Source organism: Mastigoproctus giganteus, chromosome 1, assembly GCF_048544385.1.
Source record: "Mastigoproctus giganteus isolate SK-2022 chromosome 1, ASM4854438v1, whole genome shotgun sequence".
NCBI lineage: Eukaryota > Metazoa > Arthropoda > Arachnida > Uropygi > Thelyphonidae > Mastigoproctus > Mastigoproctus giganteus.
In genome coordinates this window covers 73,077,596-73,094,399 of record NC_143575.1, presented here as the reverse complement: position 1 = coordinate 73,094,399, position 16,804 = coordinate 73,077,596, and the positions used below count along the sequence as shown (strand labels likewise).

Here is a 16,804-nt window from a genome sequence, read left to right as displayed (position 1 = left end):
CCATCCTTGCTCAGTTTGAATTTGTGTTCTCTTAGGTGTGTTGTCTGAGAATGCCATCAACGTTTAGCTTACTCATCCATTCAGAGCCTTAAAACACTTCAGTCAGATTTCCTCACAGGTACCTAGTTTCCAAACACTGCAACTTGCAGAACTGGTGCCTTTTTTTGGTAAGAATACCCTTTTGTTCCCCATGTTGCTGTTCTCTGCACCTGTCCTAACAAATCCACATCTTCCTTACAATGAGACTTCCAGAGTCTTGTATGCAATACTCAAGATGTGACTGTACACTGCGTTATTCAGCAGAATAATTACCTCCTTATCCATGCTGGCATAATTCCTATATATCATATGACAAAACCCCATGAGTTGACCTAGAAGCCAGTCTGCACTGCTCAGAGAACTTCATGCCTGACTGCACAGTTACCCAAGGCTTTTTTAATTCTCCACTACCCCGAGTTTAGTACCTTGCGTCAGTGTTAAACTTCAGTTGCCACTTCTCAGCCCGCTTGCTTATTTTTCCAGAACTTTTTGCAGTAGCATACATTGATTATTGTTATTAACTTCCCTACCAACCTTCTTATCATCTACAAACTTAGACATTAAACCTGATACGCCTTCATCAGTATCATTAATAAAATAAATAAACAACAATGGACCCAGCACCAAACCCTGGGGAACTCCACCAATATTTGTCCAAGAAGAGTGATGACCGTTTTGTCCTCTCCCACTCAACCATCCCTTTATCCATAGCAGTAACTTGCCCTAATGCTACATTGCTCCAATTAGTACAGTAGTCCTATATGCAGAACAGTATCAAAAGCTTTTCTGAAATCTAAGTATATGATGTCAAACTTACTTTTTACATCTACTTCCTTTTCTATTGCTTTATAATATGCAGTCAGACAAGATTTCCCCTTAACAAATCCATGCTGTGAATTCCATATAACTGCATTCTTGTCTAGATGAGATGGTCTTCCAAATTTTTTTTTACCCAGCAACTGCATTATTTTCCCTATAACACAAGTCAAGCTTACAAGTAAGTAATTTCTCACTTTACCCTTTGATCCCCCTTTTGCAGATTGTGCAGACATTTGAACAGCTCCAATCAGTAGGGATCTCACCTGAATCCAAAGATGTTCTCGTAACACTGGCCAACATGATTTTTACCACCACTAATGTAACACTTTGCAGTCAATTTTTGTGCGTAGTTTTTCAAAATAATTTTTAAATTTTACATCATGACACAATTTCTACGTATACAGGTTTTTGTGTTTACTCATAATACGCATATCTATCCATTCTTCTTACAACCCACTACATATCACTAATATATTCGCCATTTCCACACTTTTAGACACCTGCTTGCTTAAAACTACTACTCCATTCTTACTCTCATTACTTTCAGAATATAAAACCTTTATGCCACTGTGATTCAGAATATAAAGCCCTTACGCCATCACTTCTAAAGTCTCATTTCAAGAGGTAACTACCATCAGGGGTAAAGGGAATGGTTTTTGCTTTTGTAAAGGTAACTACAGTGGTCTGAGATAGTATTTAAATTCTATATGGTGGGACTAACTGATGATGTTATCAATGGCAAATTCAAAATGGGAAACATTCAAAGAATTAATCTTGGAAGCTACTAGGCTTCTCATACCAACTAAAAAATATTGTTCAAGGTTTAGGCCTAAATGGATGTAATAGTAATAGAGGCATGTGATGCAAAAAAGCAATCATATGAACTTGTAGCATCAGCCAAAAAAAAAAAAAAAAATTCACACAACCATTCCCTCTAAATGTTTGTCCAGTTCCTCCTTGAATTTACTTAAGCTGTCAACTTCCACAACGAGAGATAGAAGTTTGTTCCAGCAATTAACCACCCGCTGGCTAAAGGCAAATTTCTGCACATCTATTCTACAACTGTCTTTCCTCAGTTTGAATTTATGCCCCCTTAGGTTTGTAATCTGAGAAAGTGGAAGAATCCCATCAGAATTCAGTGTGCTCAACCCATTCAAGGCCTTATACGCCTCAATCAGATCACTTCGCAGGTGCCTAGTCTCCAGCCACTGCAATTTGCAGAACTTAAGCCTCTCCTGGTAAGAGGATCAATTCATTCCTCTCACCAATCTTGTTGTCCTTCTCTGTACACGCTCAAGCAAATCGACATCCTTCCTAAAATAAGGCCTCCAGACCTGTACGCAGTACTCAAGGTGTGGCCTGACCATTGCCTTATACAAAGGGATAATCACCTCCTTTTCCCTGCCAGCAAAATTCTTGTATATCATTGGCAAAACCGCATGATCTGCTCTTGCAGCCTGTCTGCATTGCTCAGAAAACTTCATATTTGACTGCACAATTACTCCCAGGTCTTTTTCATTTTCTACCACCCTAAGTGTAGTACCACACAGTTGGTATGTTCCTTTGGGGTTACTTCTATCCATATGCAGTACTTTGCATTTGGCAATGTTAAACTTCGGTTGCCATTTCTCAGCCCATTTGCCCAACTTATCTAGATCCTGTTGCAGTAGCACACTTCCAATACTGTCATTAACAACCCTGCCAACCTTTGTATCATCTGCAAACTTCAACACTAAGCATGATATACCTTCATCAATATCATTGATAAATTTACAAAACAACAGTGGACCGAACACCGAACTCTGTGGAACTCCACTAAAACATTAGTCCACAAAGAAAACCACCCATTGATTACTACCCTCTGTCTTCTCTCACTCAGCCACCCTTTTATCCATTGTAGCAACTCACCCTTAATACCTTTCTGCTCCAAATTTGTACAGTAGTCTTCCATGTGCAACACTGTCAAAAGCTTTCCTGAAATAGAAGTATATGATATCAAAAGTATTTTTTGCATCCAGTTCCTCTGTGACCACATCATAGTTCATCATGTCAGATGAACTAATGAGACGTGACAGAGAAGAAAAGTGCACGAGATACATATAAATTAAGAGGGACACAGAAGCCTATGATAGATATAAGCTGGTCTGTAACCAAGTCATAAAAGAAGTTAGGTAGATTACGAGAAATCATTGGCAAAGGATACAAAGAGTTCTTTACTTATGTAAATTCTAGAAGGAAGGGGATGAATCAGATTTCTCCACTTAATATCAATGGTTGAACTGTTGATGATCCTGCTCAGGTAGCTAACAAACTAAATGAGTATTTTGCATCTACGTTCACACATGAGAGAGTTATTCGGGGAGGGGAATGCCAGGGGTGAATTAAACTCTTGCAGTGAGATAGATGATTTTGTAATAACTGAGAGAAAAATGGAGGAGAAATTGTTGAAGATAAACATCATAAGAAAGGAACCTGGGGTGAATGGGATGTATCCAGTTATATTAAAGGAGGCAGCAAAGGAAACCCTTAGCCATAATTATGAGAGCTTCCTTGGACTCAGGGGAGGTACCCATGGACTTGAAGATGTGCAATGTGACCTCAATTCACAAAGGAGGATCAAAGGGCAACACAAGTAATTAGAAACCTGTTAGTTGAACTTCTGTTCCTGGGAAATTAATGGAGGCACTGTTTAAAGAAGCATTGCAGGATCATCTAGACAAGACTTCAGTTATAGCTCGGATACAGCATGGGTTTGTTAAGGAGAAGTCTTGTCTGGCCAATTTGATTGGATACTGTGATGTGGTCACAAAAGAACTGGATACAAAGAATAATTTTGATATCATATATTTGGATCTTAGAAAGGCTTTTGATATTGTTGCACATGGAAAACTGCTGCACAAATTGGAACAGTGTGGCATTAAAGGCAAATTGCTGCTATGGATAAAGGGATGGTTGAGTGGGAGAAGACAGAGAGTGGTAATCAACCAACACTGCTCTTTGTGGACTAATGTTATTAATGGAGTCCCCCAGGGTTCAGTGTTGGTCCATTGTTGTTTTCTGTATTTATTAATGATATTGATGATGGTATATCAGGCTTAATGTCCACGTTTATAGATGATACAAAGGTCGGCAGGGTTGTTAATTACACTAATCACAGTACGCTGCTGCAACAGGATCTAGAAAAGATGAGCTGTTGGGCTGAGAGATGGCAACTGAAGTTTAACATTGACAAATGTAAAGTACTGCGTATGGGAAGCAGTAACCCCAGAGTAACGTATCTACTGTGTGGTACTACACTGACAGTGGTAGAGAGTGAAAAGGACCTGGGAGTAATTGTGCAGCCAGATATGAAGTTTTCTGAGCAGTGCACACGGTTTGCAAGAGTAGCTCATGGTGTCTTGTCAATGATTTACAGGAATTTTTCTAGCAGGGATAAGGAAGTGATTATCCCCTTGTATAAGGCAATGGTTAGGCCACAACTTGAATACTATATACAGGTCTGTAGGCCTCATTTTAAGAAGGATGTAGAGCTGCTGGAACAAGTACAGAGAAGGGCAACATGATTAGTTAATGGAACAAAGGGTCGCTCTTACGAAGAAAGGCTTAAGTTTTGCAAGTTACATTGTTTGGACACTAGGCACATGCAAGGTGATCTGATTGAGGTGTATAAGGCGTTGAATGGTTTGAGCATGCTCAGTGCTGATGGGATTCTTCCTCGTGCTCAGAATAATCGCCTTAATGGGCATAAATTCAAATTGAGGAAAGACAGTTGTAGGACAGATGTGCGGAAGTTTGCCTTTAGCCAGTGGGTGGTTGATTGCTGGAATAAACTTCCATCTGTTGTAGAAGTTGATTCTAATCTCAACGATGTCCATTTCCATTTGCAGTCTGCCAAACCCCATGAACTTTTTCTGACAGAATCTCAGTTATCAGTTGATTCAATTACTGCTCATCTCAGATGCCCAAATTATTCGCTGTATGATTCTTTTCGCCTCAAAGGTGGTACTTGTGCATATGTCCATTCTGATATTCCCTGTCAGAGACTTGGCAATTTGGAATCTCCTCTCTTTGATCTTCTCTGGCTTAAAATCTCTCTACCTCATTGTGTCAAATTCATCTGTTGTCTCTACCGTTCTCCCAACTCCACTAATCACTTGGAGCTCTTTGACTTCCTCTCTTTGCAACTTGACTTTCTCCAGTCCAACTTTCCTAACAGTAAGGTAATTTTCCTTGGTGATTTTAATGTTCACAACTCCAGCTGGCTTCCGTTTTCTAGTCACACCGACCCAGCTGGTCGAAATGCTGAGGCTTTTGCAATTACTAATGATCTTGCATAGATTGTTCATTTACCTACAAGAATACCGGACAATCCTAATCAAACAGTCAATACGTTTGATCTTTTTTCTCACAAACAACCCTTCTAAGTACACAGTCGAAGTGAGAGGTCCTTTAGGCACTTCAGACACAACTTGGTGATTGTCTCTTCTCCAATGGAACCTTTATCTCATGGCTATTCCCAACCCCGTGTTGTTTGGCATTACAAGAATGCAAAATGGGATGACCTGCGAGACTTCTTTTCTTCTTTTCCTTGGTTGGATTACTGTTTCAAAAGTTCTGATGTCAACATTTGCTCAGATCGTGTCAGTGAAATTATTCTTGCAGGAATGGAATCCTTTATCCCACACTCCACTTTAAAATCTCGTCCTTTATCTAAACCTTGGTTTTCCAATAAATGTGCTAAGGCTCTTCAAGAGAAGAATGTTGCATATTGTAATTGGCTTGTTTCTAATTCTTCGGTTTCATTTTCTGCCTACACCAAAGCTTGCAACAATTGTAAAGCAGTTATTAACCAGTCCAAACTAGAGTTTGAACAGCTAAGAGTAGAAAACTTGCTTCTTGCCCTAATGGTAGCCGAGCATTTTGGTCTCTTGCCAAATCTATTGGCCGCAACTTTTGCACATCTCTGCTCCCACCTCTGTCCAAACCAGATGGTTCTGTTGTCACTTCAGCCAAGGATAAAGTTGACCTGCTAGCATCCCATTTTTCTTTCAACTCATGCATTAACGATCTTGATAAAACACCTCCCACTATTCCCAACACGCTCCATTCAATGCCTCCTGTGGTCTTCCGTCAAAAGGATGTCAGAAGGATTTTGACGAATCTTGATGCTAAGAAAGCTCCAGGTCCCGATGGTATTTCTCCACTTGTTCTCAAAACCTGTGCTCCTGAACTTACTCCTGTTCTTTGCCGTCTTTTTTCACTTTCTTATTCCAAAGGTATTTTTCCTTCTGCTTGAAAATTTGCTCACCCCGTCTAATCTCAGAGATGATATCAGAGGTCATATCAGAGATGTGCATGAGAGAGAGGCAGCATATAAGAAACACTCTCTCTCTCTCTCTCTCTCTCTCTCTCTCTCTCTCTCTCTCTCTCTCTCTCTCTCTCTCACTCTCTCTCTCACTGTAGTAGGCTTACTATTGAGTCTAAATCAACTGCTTGTGAACACTGAATTTCAAAAGATAATGAATTTAATTAGGAGTGGGGAACTGGGCCAAGTGTTGCCACGATCTCTGCTAAATACAGGCTATAGAGAATTTTGATTACCAGCTGACACCTTAGGCAAACTGTACAATAAGTGTACTCCTCAAAACCCCAATAGCTGATATAGGCTAAGATCTTTTGTAAACTGAGAAGCATTTTATTGAATGCCAAATTTTTTTTAGTTTCTTTTGTTTTACATTGCAAATTAATAAAATGTTTTGGCAAAATTATTATTTTTTATTTTTCCAGTTAAGAGATTTTTATCAGAAAGGTAAAGAAATATGTTCCCTTCATGTGCACATATGGCATTTATAAAGTGAAATAATGGCCTCCCCCCCCTTCATCTTTTTCGTTGATATAAATGAGTAAATTCCATTGGCTACAGGTACCTGGTTTTCTTCCACTCTCCTCTCAGCTATTACAAATGATTTACATCAATTTTTTTTATTTCTATTCCACAAGTTACATCTGAATTAGTGAAGAAAAATTCAGATTGGGAGTGAACTGTAAATAGATGCTGGCTGGTTGATCTCTATACATGAACTGATTTGGAATGAAAAAGTTAAAATGCAGATGCTATGAACAGTGACCATGGGAGGATCTAGAAAATATGCTGCACAAACATCTATATGATAATCTTTTTAATAGAATATTAGTTTAAAGTCGATTTCGAAGACAACTTCCCAATCATATGAATGATATTCCGCATTTTTAAATTCCACAGTTTCACGCTGAATTTGGAGATGCATTTCGTTCAATGGTAGTGCTTTTATACTGACTACACATAAAGCTGTTGTTGTTATTTGGTTTTTAGGAGCATTAGCAACTAAGGCCATATTGCTCCAGGAATATGCAGTAGTCATTCCCTGACCTTTCTGCATCCTCAGTATTTGGTGGTGACGGGCTCGAACCCCCGTCTAATCAAGAAGCATGTGCTACGCACTGCTGCTCCTTCCCACCTGGCTACAGAGGTGCAACACATAAAGCAACATGTTCAGTCATATTTGTATTTTTTTTTTCCATTAAGAAAAAAAATTTTGTGGGAATGGTTACACTTCCTACATCAAATTGAAGTTTAGATTAAAGTTATATCCATGACTTGTCTGTGGTTGGCTTCAAGAACATACAAACAGAAATAATGTTGCCCCTTGATTGAGGCGCCTCCGTAGCCAGGTGGGAAGGAGCAGCAGTGCGTAGCACACGCTTCTTGATTAGACCGGGGTTCGAGCCCGTCACCACCAAATACGGAGGATACGGAAAGGTCAGGGAATGACCACCGCATATCTCCCGAGCAATATGGCCTTAGTTGCTAATGCTCCAAATAACAACAACAATTGATCAACAATTAGCCCCTTGATTTTAATTACAGAGGTTATATTGTTTAACTATGAACAGTGGTGCTTCCATTTATTGATATTCTTATTCCTGTGATTATAGATGAATCCTTACATTTTTCACAAAACTTTCTAGCAATGACCAACAAACTGACTTAAGATAAATTTATTAAAATAATATTTACATAAAATACTAAAACAGAGGTGAAATATAAAATAAAATAAAAGCATTAAAATACAATAAAATATGAATGAAGCTACTGTATATTTTATTAGTTGTATCCATGTTTTATTGTATTTTAATGCTTTTATCTTATTGTATTTTATTTTATATTTTATCTCTGTTTTAGTATTTTATTTTATGTAGATATTATTTTAATAAATTTATTTTAAGTCAGTTTGTCAGTCGTCGCTAGAAAGTTTTGTGATATGCAACCCGAAGCTCGGGGCCTCTTTTCCAACCTTACATTTTTGCTAACACCTAGGATTACTAATATTGATCATTGAAAAATGAAAATTGATAATTTCAGTATGTCTTGTAATGCATATGTATCTGTTTTTTTATTATAAGTTCTCTTTCATATTTTTTCAAAAGTGAATCACTGCCTCTGATTTTCATTATTTTTAACATATGAAATGTTGCCTTCCTTTAACTTAAATAAAATTTCTTGTTTTTATATTATTCTCTGATTAATTATGCACTAATGTTAACTGAAGCTATTCCCACTTTAGTTTATTGATTCTTCGTTGAATTGGTCCTATGCAGAATGTTTAAATATATTTGCATATGTGAAATAGTTAAATTTTAGGATATTTCTCAATGACTGGTCATGTATTAAGTTAGAAATCATTTTGTGAGTGTAATTAATTTTCTTAATTGATATTAAAATTATGAATTATTCCTTAATTATTTTTCTCTTGATTAACAGCTGGAATATTTTTTTCATTTAGGAGATCATCATATGGAACTTTCTTGCCATGTTTATGCTGAAGAAATTTTTGAGTTTGATGTTAAAATTGGGTTAAATATTAATCTTTCAGTTTTGAAATTACTAGATTTAAATGTTGATATTTATTAGACTAGCCTAATTAACTGCTTTTTGTCGATAGGAAATCTGTTTTTATTTAGGAGGGAGGAACATCAGTCAGTTTGCACTTTAGCTGTATGAAACCATACAAAGTTTGTTTTTTTTCTGGAGATAAAATTGTTAAAAAAGTACTTTTGGACAGAATTTAAAGTTATAAATATTAAAATTTAAATAATAAGATGCATTTCAGTTTCAACATAAAATTCAAAAATTTTAGCGCAAATATGACAAATTGTCCAAACCTGAATATAAGTTAGCAAACAGTGGCTATCTTTACATTGCAACATCGAGTGTACAGAGCAACTCGTAATATGTGTGGACCCTGTAGTCCTTTTATTAAATAATATCTCTGAACACATGTCTGGAAACATACCTTATAACTCATTGATCCATATTTAATGGTTATAAGAGAAGCAGTCCTACTTTAGTTTACTCGAGTCAGTGATTTGTAGTTTGTAACTAAAGAAAAGGGAAGACAGTCTTTTGGAAAGATTGTCTGCTTTGGATTCTAACCAACTCTCACTTTTGTCACCAAATACAAAAATGTTTTCATTGTGCTTGTTTGTTTGTATTGAAGTTTTGTGATGCATGGACTATGCAGGTCATAATGTGCCAGTTCATATGGTGTGAGGAGGTTTAATTGTGCATTAGTACTTTTACACCTTTAATGATTCCACTGCAGCTGTTATAGTTTTGTTGTTCCATGTGATCCAGCACAATATGGACTATTTCATTTGCCTACCATGAGAAGTATGCAGATATTAAATGCTCGATTTTGCTAATAAATTAGTAGGGCAGTGTCTGAACTGCATATGAAAGATAGTTGTTGATGGTGCTCTTGGAAATATACTAAAATTTTGATAACCTTGTTAACTTAATAGAAAATTTGTAGTTAGTAATTCTGATTTATTATATTGATACTCTAATTTCAGTGTGATATACTAAATCCATTTTAAGTTTTTCATTCTTCTTCAGGTAAAGAAGTATCCAAAGATATGATTTGTAAACAAGCTTGTACAGTATTTAAGAAGATGGGTTATGCAGACTTTAATGCTAGTAGTGGTTGGTTTAAACAGTGGCAGCTCAAATGGAAAGACTTTGATGAAAAGATAGAAGACCCAGTTAATGATGATTGTTTACAACAGCTTTCTTCACGTGATATGGTAATTTTTCTAGTACAACTAAAAAAACTACAAGTTCTTCTATTATTTTTATTCTAAATTTTTATCATTTATTTTAATTAGGTTTTGCTTAATATACATTTTTATTATCTTTAATAGGGTGCAACTTCCAAATGTGAATCTTTAAGTACAGAAGAGGATGGTGATGATGGGGGATAACAAAGATGATTTTTTTTTTGTTGTTGTTTTATGTTTTTCATTACTTAAAAGAATCCATTTGTCATTAAGTAGAGCAAGAATGAACTTTTTAAACCTCTCAGGACAGTTTTTTTTTTTTTTTTTTTTTTCTCCCCTTAAAGAACAAGTTTTGGATTATAGGCATTCTGTGTCCCTGCATTTAATGAATACAATACTCTTCACAGAAGAGATATAAACGTATTGAACTTTTATTTTATTTTATTGTTATTATTTCTGTCTCATAAAAGAAGTAGTTTTAAGCACATATAATGTGTTCTTCATCTGTTGAACTTGTTGTAAGCTGTGGAATGTATATAAAGCCCATCCTGCCAAAGTTCCTAGATATATCAGGTGTTTCTGAAAACAAATTCCATCCATGTCGTAAACTTCAAGCAAGGAAAATTTTTTAAATTTTCTCTTTTCTTTCCCCTCCCATCCCCCACATATAAAATTATGACAGATCATCTAATAACTAGTCCTAAACATAATTTTTTGTCTAAATATAATAAAATGATATTAGTCATGAAATTGTTGCTAGTGATAAAAATTAGGAAATCTTGGGGGTTAAAACTGCTGAACCTTTAAGATGTTTATAAAATAAAATAAAAAAGTAAACATGGTTGGTTTTGTTGTGTGGGAACAAAATCTCAGCTTATATTGTGGAGGTGAAGGAAAAATAAAAATGTTTTTAAATTTTTGGACAGGTGTTTGCTTATTGAAACATTGTATATGCCACTGTAAACAATTTAAATTTAGATTGAAATTTTTACATTTAGAATTTAAGCTTGGAATGTAAAATTCAGTGATCATTTCGAATGTTTGTGATTTCATTTTATTTGGATATTGCATTTTGATATATTTAAATAGAGAAAGCTTTATGCTTAGTAATGAACTGTACAGATTATGATGACAGAGTTGACTTTTGAAATGTAATTTTGTATGGATTTGCTAAAAGACATTTTAAAAGCTATTGTAAAACTGTAGATAATTTTAAGATCACCACAATGCCAGTGCATAGTGCAATATAAATATGGTATTCTAAATATCACATAAAATATTTCTGGTTATCTAAGAATGATAAGATCATTCCATAGGGTGCTTATTTAACTAATGTAGAATCGTTGACTTGAACTATGCATCTTCCATAGGAAGCTTCGCCTTCATATTTTTACAGACATAGTTGTCCCTCTATTAAAAAAATAAAATAAATAAAAAGTTTACTTTTAATTTTTGACTAGGATATATATATATATATGTGTGTGGGCAGTTATATATTTGCTTTATAATATATATATATAGTGTCAGTAAATCACTGCCAAAATATAAATATGATCATGTTCATCCCAAATTTTGAAGGAGGGGAAAAAACTAAGTTAGATATGCTTGTATATGTATATAGTAAAGATGTTTTTAAATTTATTTTATTGGATAGACATACATGTGATGCACATTTCGTAATAGTGCTTTTGCATAGATTTATAGTGTTTTTTTTTTTTTTTAATGAGCTGTTCAGAAGAAAGCAGGCTATCTACTATAAATGATTATTATAGAATCTCATTCCTTTCTCTTCTAGTAAAAAAATATGGTAATATTTATTCTTTTAAATAATTCAATTGAAGATGACATTGTCAAGAGATTAAAACACATTTATGGGACCATGGTATAATTTTTACCCTTTTTGTATGTTAATCTTACAGGTCAGAATCATTGGGATGTATAGCCCCCTAATCACCGTATGACATTATATGAACGGAGATTTGATTAAATTTTTTTCTTTATTTGTAATTCTGATAAACAGATGCAAGTCATTGTTAAAGACATGAACTTGGCACCTGTTTTAAAATACTGTATCAGCAGTTTAACTTGCAGTGTGTGTGTGTGTGTTTGTATGCATGCATGTATGTATGTGTGTGGAATCTGTAATTGTACTTGTTGGGTTTGTTTGAAAATAGTCATCATTTGTGTTTAATATGCATTGTTATGGGTAATGACTGTCTTAATTTTCCTAGTGAAACTAGGTACTTGTCAATAAATTTTAACTTTATGTATTTACCAGATGTAAAATCTTATATCTTTATAGCACAACAATTTTTTTATATCCATTAGTATGTCTTATCCGTCATGTTTTTAATTTTCCAACAAGAAACCTGGTGTCATCTGTGTAGAATAATAAATAATACATTTTTCTTTTATATATGCATATAATTCCATATTTAATTTTTTTTAATTAGTTGCTTTATATTTTTAAAAGCTTTTGTTCTGAATGTCCTATGTTATTAATGAAGAAAAAAAAACATAACACAGCATATGTATGGAATAAATCAGTTTGTACGGGTACTAAATGTGTAATACAAACAGCTTTAAATTAATTTAACAGTACTGGGACCACATAACCTTCCATACAGTAGTCATTCTGTTAATGTGCTTTTCTTTCTTTTAATGAATTTATTTCTTAAGTGTTGTCTACTTTAAGTGTTGAATACTGGATGCTATGCTTCCAGTAATGCAGTGTTAATAAATTGAGCTTTTACAAGAAAGTATTTGTATATTTATTAAAACAGTTTGGTTTTAGTTATTCTAGGAAAATTCTGAGAATTTGATTATTATAAATTCATATTTTACCATAACACCCTGCATAAATTTCCGAGTATTCATATATTGTATATTAATTCCCTTGGGTGTTACCCCTAAGTGTTCTTTCTTTTCTCAAGGATATGATTGTTTTTGCCATTTACAGCAGAGACTACTAGATTGTTTGCAAACAGGATGCAAAAAAGAAGCCCAGTTTGCATTAAATAAAATGTCTATGGGTGTATTTTCATGTAATAAAATACATTGCAGTATTTTATATCTCTTGGAATTTTTTAAATCAGCATTAATAGGATTATCTTATAAAATTAAATTATTAGATGATGAAATGTATAATTCTGGAGAGTGGTTTGTAAAATGTCAGGCATAATGCAGAGCTCTACTCTGACGCAGATTGCTGGGCAGGTCAGGAGAGACATGGCAGTGAAACAGATAATCATATACAGCAATACCCTGCATAGCACGGATAATTGTTACTGAAACTGTTCTGTGTTATGTGAAACCGTGCTGATTGAGGTATAATTATAATGGGTTTTAATTGAATGTGTACCAGAGAAACAGTCTATACACAAATTATAATAAATTTATAAACAGTTTGTGCTTGATAGCCAATTAAAAGGATTTGAAATAAAAAATATTGCAAAAATTTTATTAATGAAAAGGTAACATCATGAGAAATGAGAAAAAAGCTTTGTTTATTTAGGTATTTCAATAATAAAGTCTGGCAGAGTCATCTCTTTTTCTTGGCATAAAAGTCTGTGGCATCAAATCCCATCTTGTAAAATTTTCCGTATCTTCATGCTACGTTCAACATCCGGATCTCCATTCATAATCACCTCGCTGGCCATGTCAACTCCCTGAAAAACTTTCTCTAATTCTTCTGTTGAAAATTCTTTTGGTGCCATTCCAGTGTTATCCATTTCAGAATTGTTTTCCTCTTCTTCATATGCAGTTTGCTCGTCAAGTTCAAGGAGAAAATTGCTGTTTTTTTTGTTTGTTTGTTATTTGGTTTTTAGGAGCATTAGCAACTAAGGCCATATTGCTCCGGGGATATGCGGTGGGCATTCCCTGACCTTTCCGCATCCTCCATATTTGGTGGTCACGGGCTCAAAGCCCGGTCTAATCAAGAAGCGTGTGCTACACACTACTGCTCCTGGCTATGTAGGCGCCGAGAGAGTTTCATCATCTAAGTCATTTTCATGTGAGTCAGTGCAGTCACATACATTGGCAGTATCCAAAGTTTTGAATCCCAACTCTTTTCCGATCTTCAGTGTCTTCGCCAATTGTCTGAATTTGTGATTCAAACCCAGTGAAATAATTTGCCAAAATGGGCAAAACATGCTGCTAAACAGAATGCATGTTGTTGGCAGTGATCTCTAGCCAAGATGCAAATATATTTTTGATCATATTTAAAGGGTTAAAAAATAAATTGTGAAATGAAAAGTTTGAAAAGCTATCATGTTGTCTCATCAGGATGGAATTAAGAATACTGAACACTGTTGCACGTTGCTGCTGACTGCCCGAGGGGAGATATTGGCACATGTGCATGTAAGACAATAGTTGGCACTGCGGCATATATGTAGAGTACGTGTCTAGGCTATTGAATGAGTTTTAATATGTACAGGAAATTTTTGACTTGAACTGAATTGAAAACCGTGCTGTTTGAAGCCGTGCTAAGCAAGGTATTGCTGTATATGTGATAATTAATATCCAATTTGCAGTGTAATTGTTGAACTAAGTTTCCTTGATTTTTAACTGTGTGCAACACAACTTAGCATGCACAACTAGAAAGCTTGTCAGTGTCATCAGTTGATCAAAAGTAAAGAAATGTAACTAAAATATACTCTCCACTTAAGGTAAATCAACATGTTCACATAAAATATACTTTTATGTGAAATTTAAAACAAAGCTCCTCATAATATCATTTCATGGTGCTGTTATGCATTATATAAAGTAAGAAGAAGTACTGTTTAACTCCCTCTTGCTTTAGGAGATTTACAACTGTAGTTGGTTTTGCTTAGTCACATACCATGCTTATGTAATACTGCATTTAGTCATATTGGTATTGTGATGTTTTAAACAATTGCACTCACATGCTGGCCAGAGCGGGTGTGATCACCAGGATGCGGATGGTTTCACGTAGATATTTATAGTATCTTATATTAGACGGCTCCTAAATGCTAGTTCAACTCCACCATGGTACACTGTGATGATACAGTAAATCTGCAGAAAAGCCAGAAATATGTGTAGTGCTATGTTTGTGCTGTGCATATGTTGTTTATTTCTGGCCACTTTGATACCAAGAAGCAACAAGCACCAGGGAGCTGCATCCTGGTACTCATCTATGCCATGTACTGACTGTCCAAACCATTCAAAATATAAGAAAATAAAAACAAGGCAGGTGGTTTTGGGACCTAGTCCTTAACACCTTTAGTGTGCAGCATATCCTGGATATATGAAATCAGACATATCTGAGATGCTGGAAGATGCCCACAGCCATAATAACCCATGTCAACCCTGCTGCATCTCACAATGCTGGCTATTTGATGGTGCTGTATCCAAGCACCAAACAGTCTGTTCTATGATATCCCACACATTTTCAGTTCAGCTGAAATTAAACAAGTTTGGTGGCCATAAGAGAATGGGGAACTCACTGGAACTTGTTGCACCACTTCAGCCCTGTGACACACAACATTGTTCTGAGAAGGCGATCACTATAAACAGTGCACATGGTTAGAAATGATTGACTGTGAGTCTCCAGTGATGTGCTGATCAAGAGGTACCAGAAAACAGTCTCCCATCCAAACATGCCCCAATTATCTAACCCATGTTAATTATGTAATGCCTGTCTGCACATCTGGTGGTGCAGTTGGAAATCCAATTCACTGGAACCACTTTTCACTCTGCCCAATAGCTCAACACCTGTGCTCGCACATTGTCACATTGCTTGTGACAGGCTGTTGACAAGGATATTCGGTTGGGCAGTTCACTGCAGTAGCCTTGCTGTGCTAGTGTCCAATGTATGGGGCACACTAAAATGGGTCCTGCAGTCCCTTTGTTTATTGTATGGTTAATTTCTCTACTGTAACACTGATGTTCTTCTGAACAACCCATTGGTCCTCACCTCTTTAGTTGACAATGCATGGCTGGTCTACAAGAGACCTCTCACCATCTTTGGTTTCTTCCACAGTTCGTCCACTTGTGATACTCATGTCTCTGTGGAAGTACTAAACAAACACAACTGTAACCAAAGTACTCATGCCACTAGTCATGTCCTGTTAGAACTCAATTAGATCACATCTCTAGCCCATCCTTTTGCACAAACACTGGTTTACCAAATGCTGTAGTGCCACGTCCCCCCCCCCCTGTATTGAGATAGTGCACCAGGTGGTGGTGTTACTGGCAAAAGCTGCATATGAAGCCACATTTGGGGGTGTTCTTAAACAATAATATCTATGTATACTGAGATAGCACTTTTTACATATTGCCTTATAAATTATCTTTGCATTTTGGCAAGTAATCTGTATTCCACTAATCACAAACACCCAAAAACTTTTTACACTGTTTTATATGAAAATGGTTGCCAGCCTCAGGGGTAATAGTTAAGCATTATGGCCACTGCCATAACTCCTGTGTGCTACCTCTGAGGCAGTTTACTATGTTTCATATTTATATTTACTGTATTGTTAATATTTATTAGCCGTCCTCCACACTCCAGGTGGAAAAGACCCAAGTTCAAGTCCCGTCATGACAGAAGGAACTTTTATAGGCCTTTTTCACAACATGGCTGAGTTAGTCAGTGGCAGGCAAGGGTAGCATGGTTTTTCGTCCAGCAAAAAGAAATTCAACCTGAGAATACGCAATTTACCAGACAATATACACGGAGAAATATGATATGCTCTTAGTCACTTACACTCCTAAACCTCAACTACAACAACAATATTAAGCAATCTTATTGTATATTTTTATTAAAATATAGAATAAGGATTTATTTATTTATAACTATACCCTTATTGTAAAAACACACATACCGCAGCCA

General features: G+C 35.7%; 1 protein-coding gene across 2 annotated transcripts in view; it reads left to right on the top strand.

Annotated features, from left to right (window-relative positions):
• LOC150090887 (uncharacterized) overlaps window positions 1-10,256 on the top strand; it is a 98,277-nt gene extending 88,021 nt beyond the window's left edge. For both annotated transcript variants that reach the window (XM_090380521.1, XM_090380516.1), the window contains 2 exons: window positions 9,794-9,981; window positions 10,099-10,256. In XM_090380521.1, the coding sequence (XP_090236647.1) occupies window positions 9,794-9,981; window positions 10,099-10,158 (248 nt within the window). In that variant the 3' untranslated portion in view covers window positions 10,159-10,256. The remainder of the gene's footprint in view (window positions 1-9,793; window positions 9,982-10,098) is intronic.
• The last annotated feature ends 6,548 nt before the right edge of the window (window positions 10,257-16,804 follow it).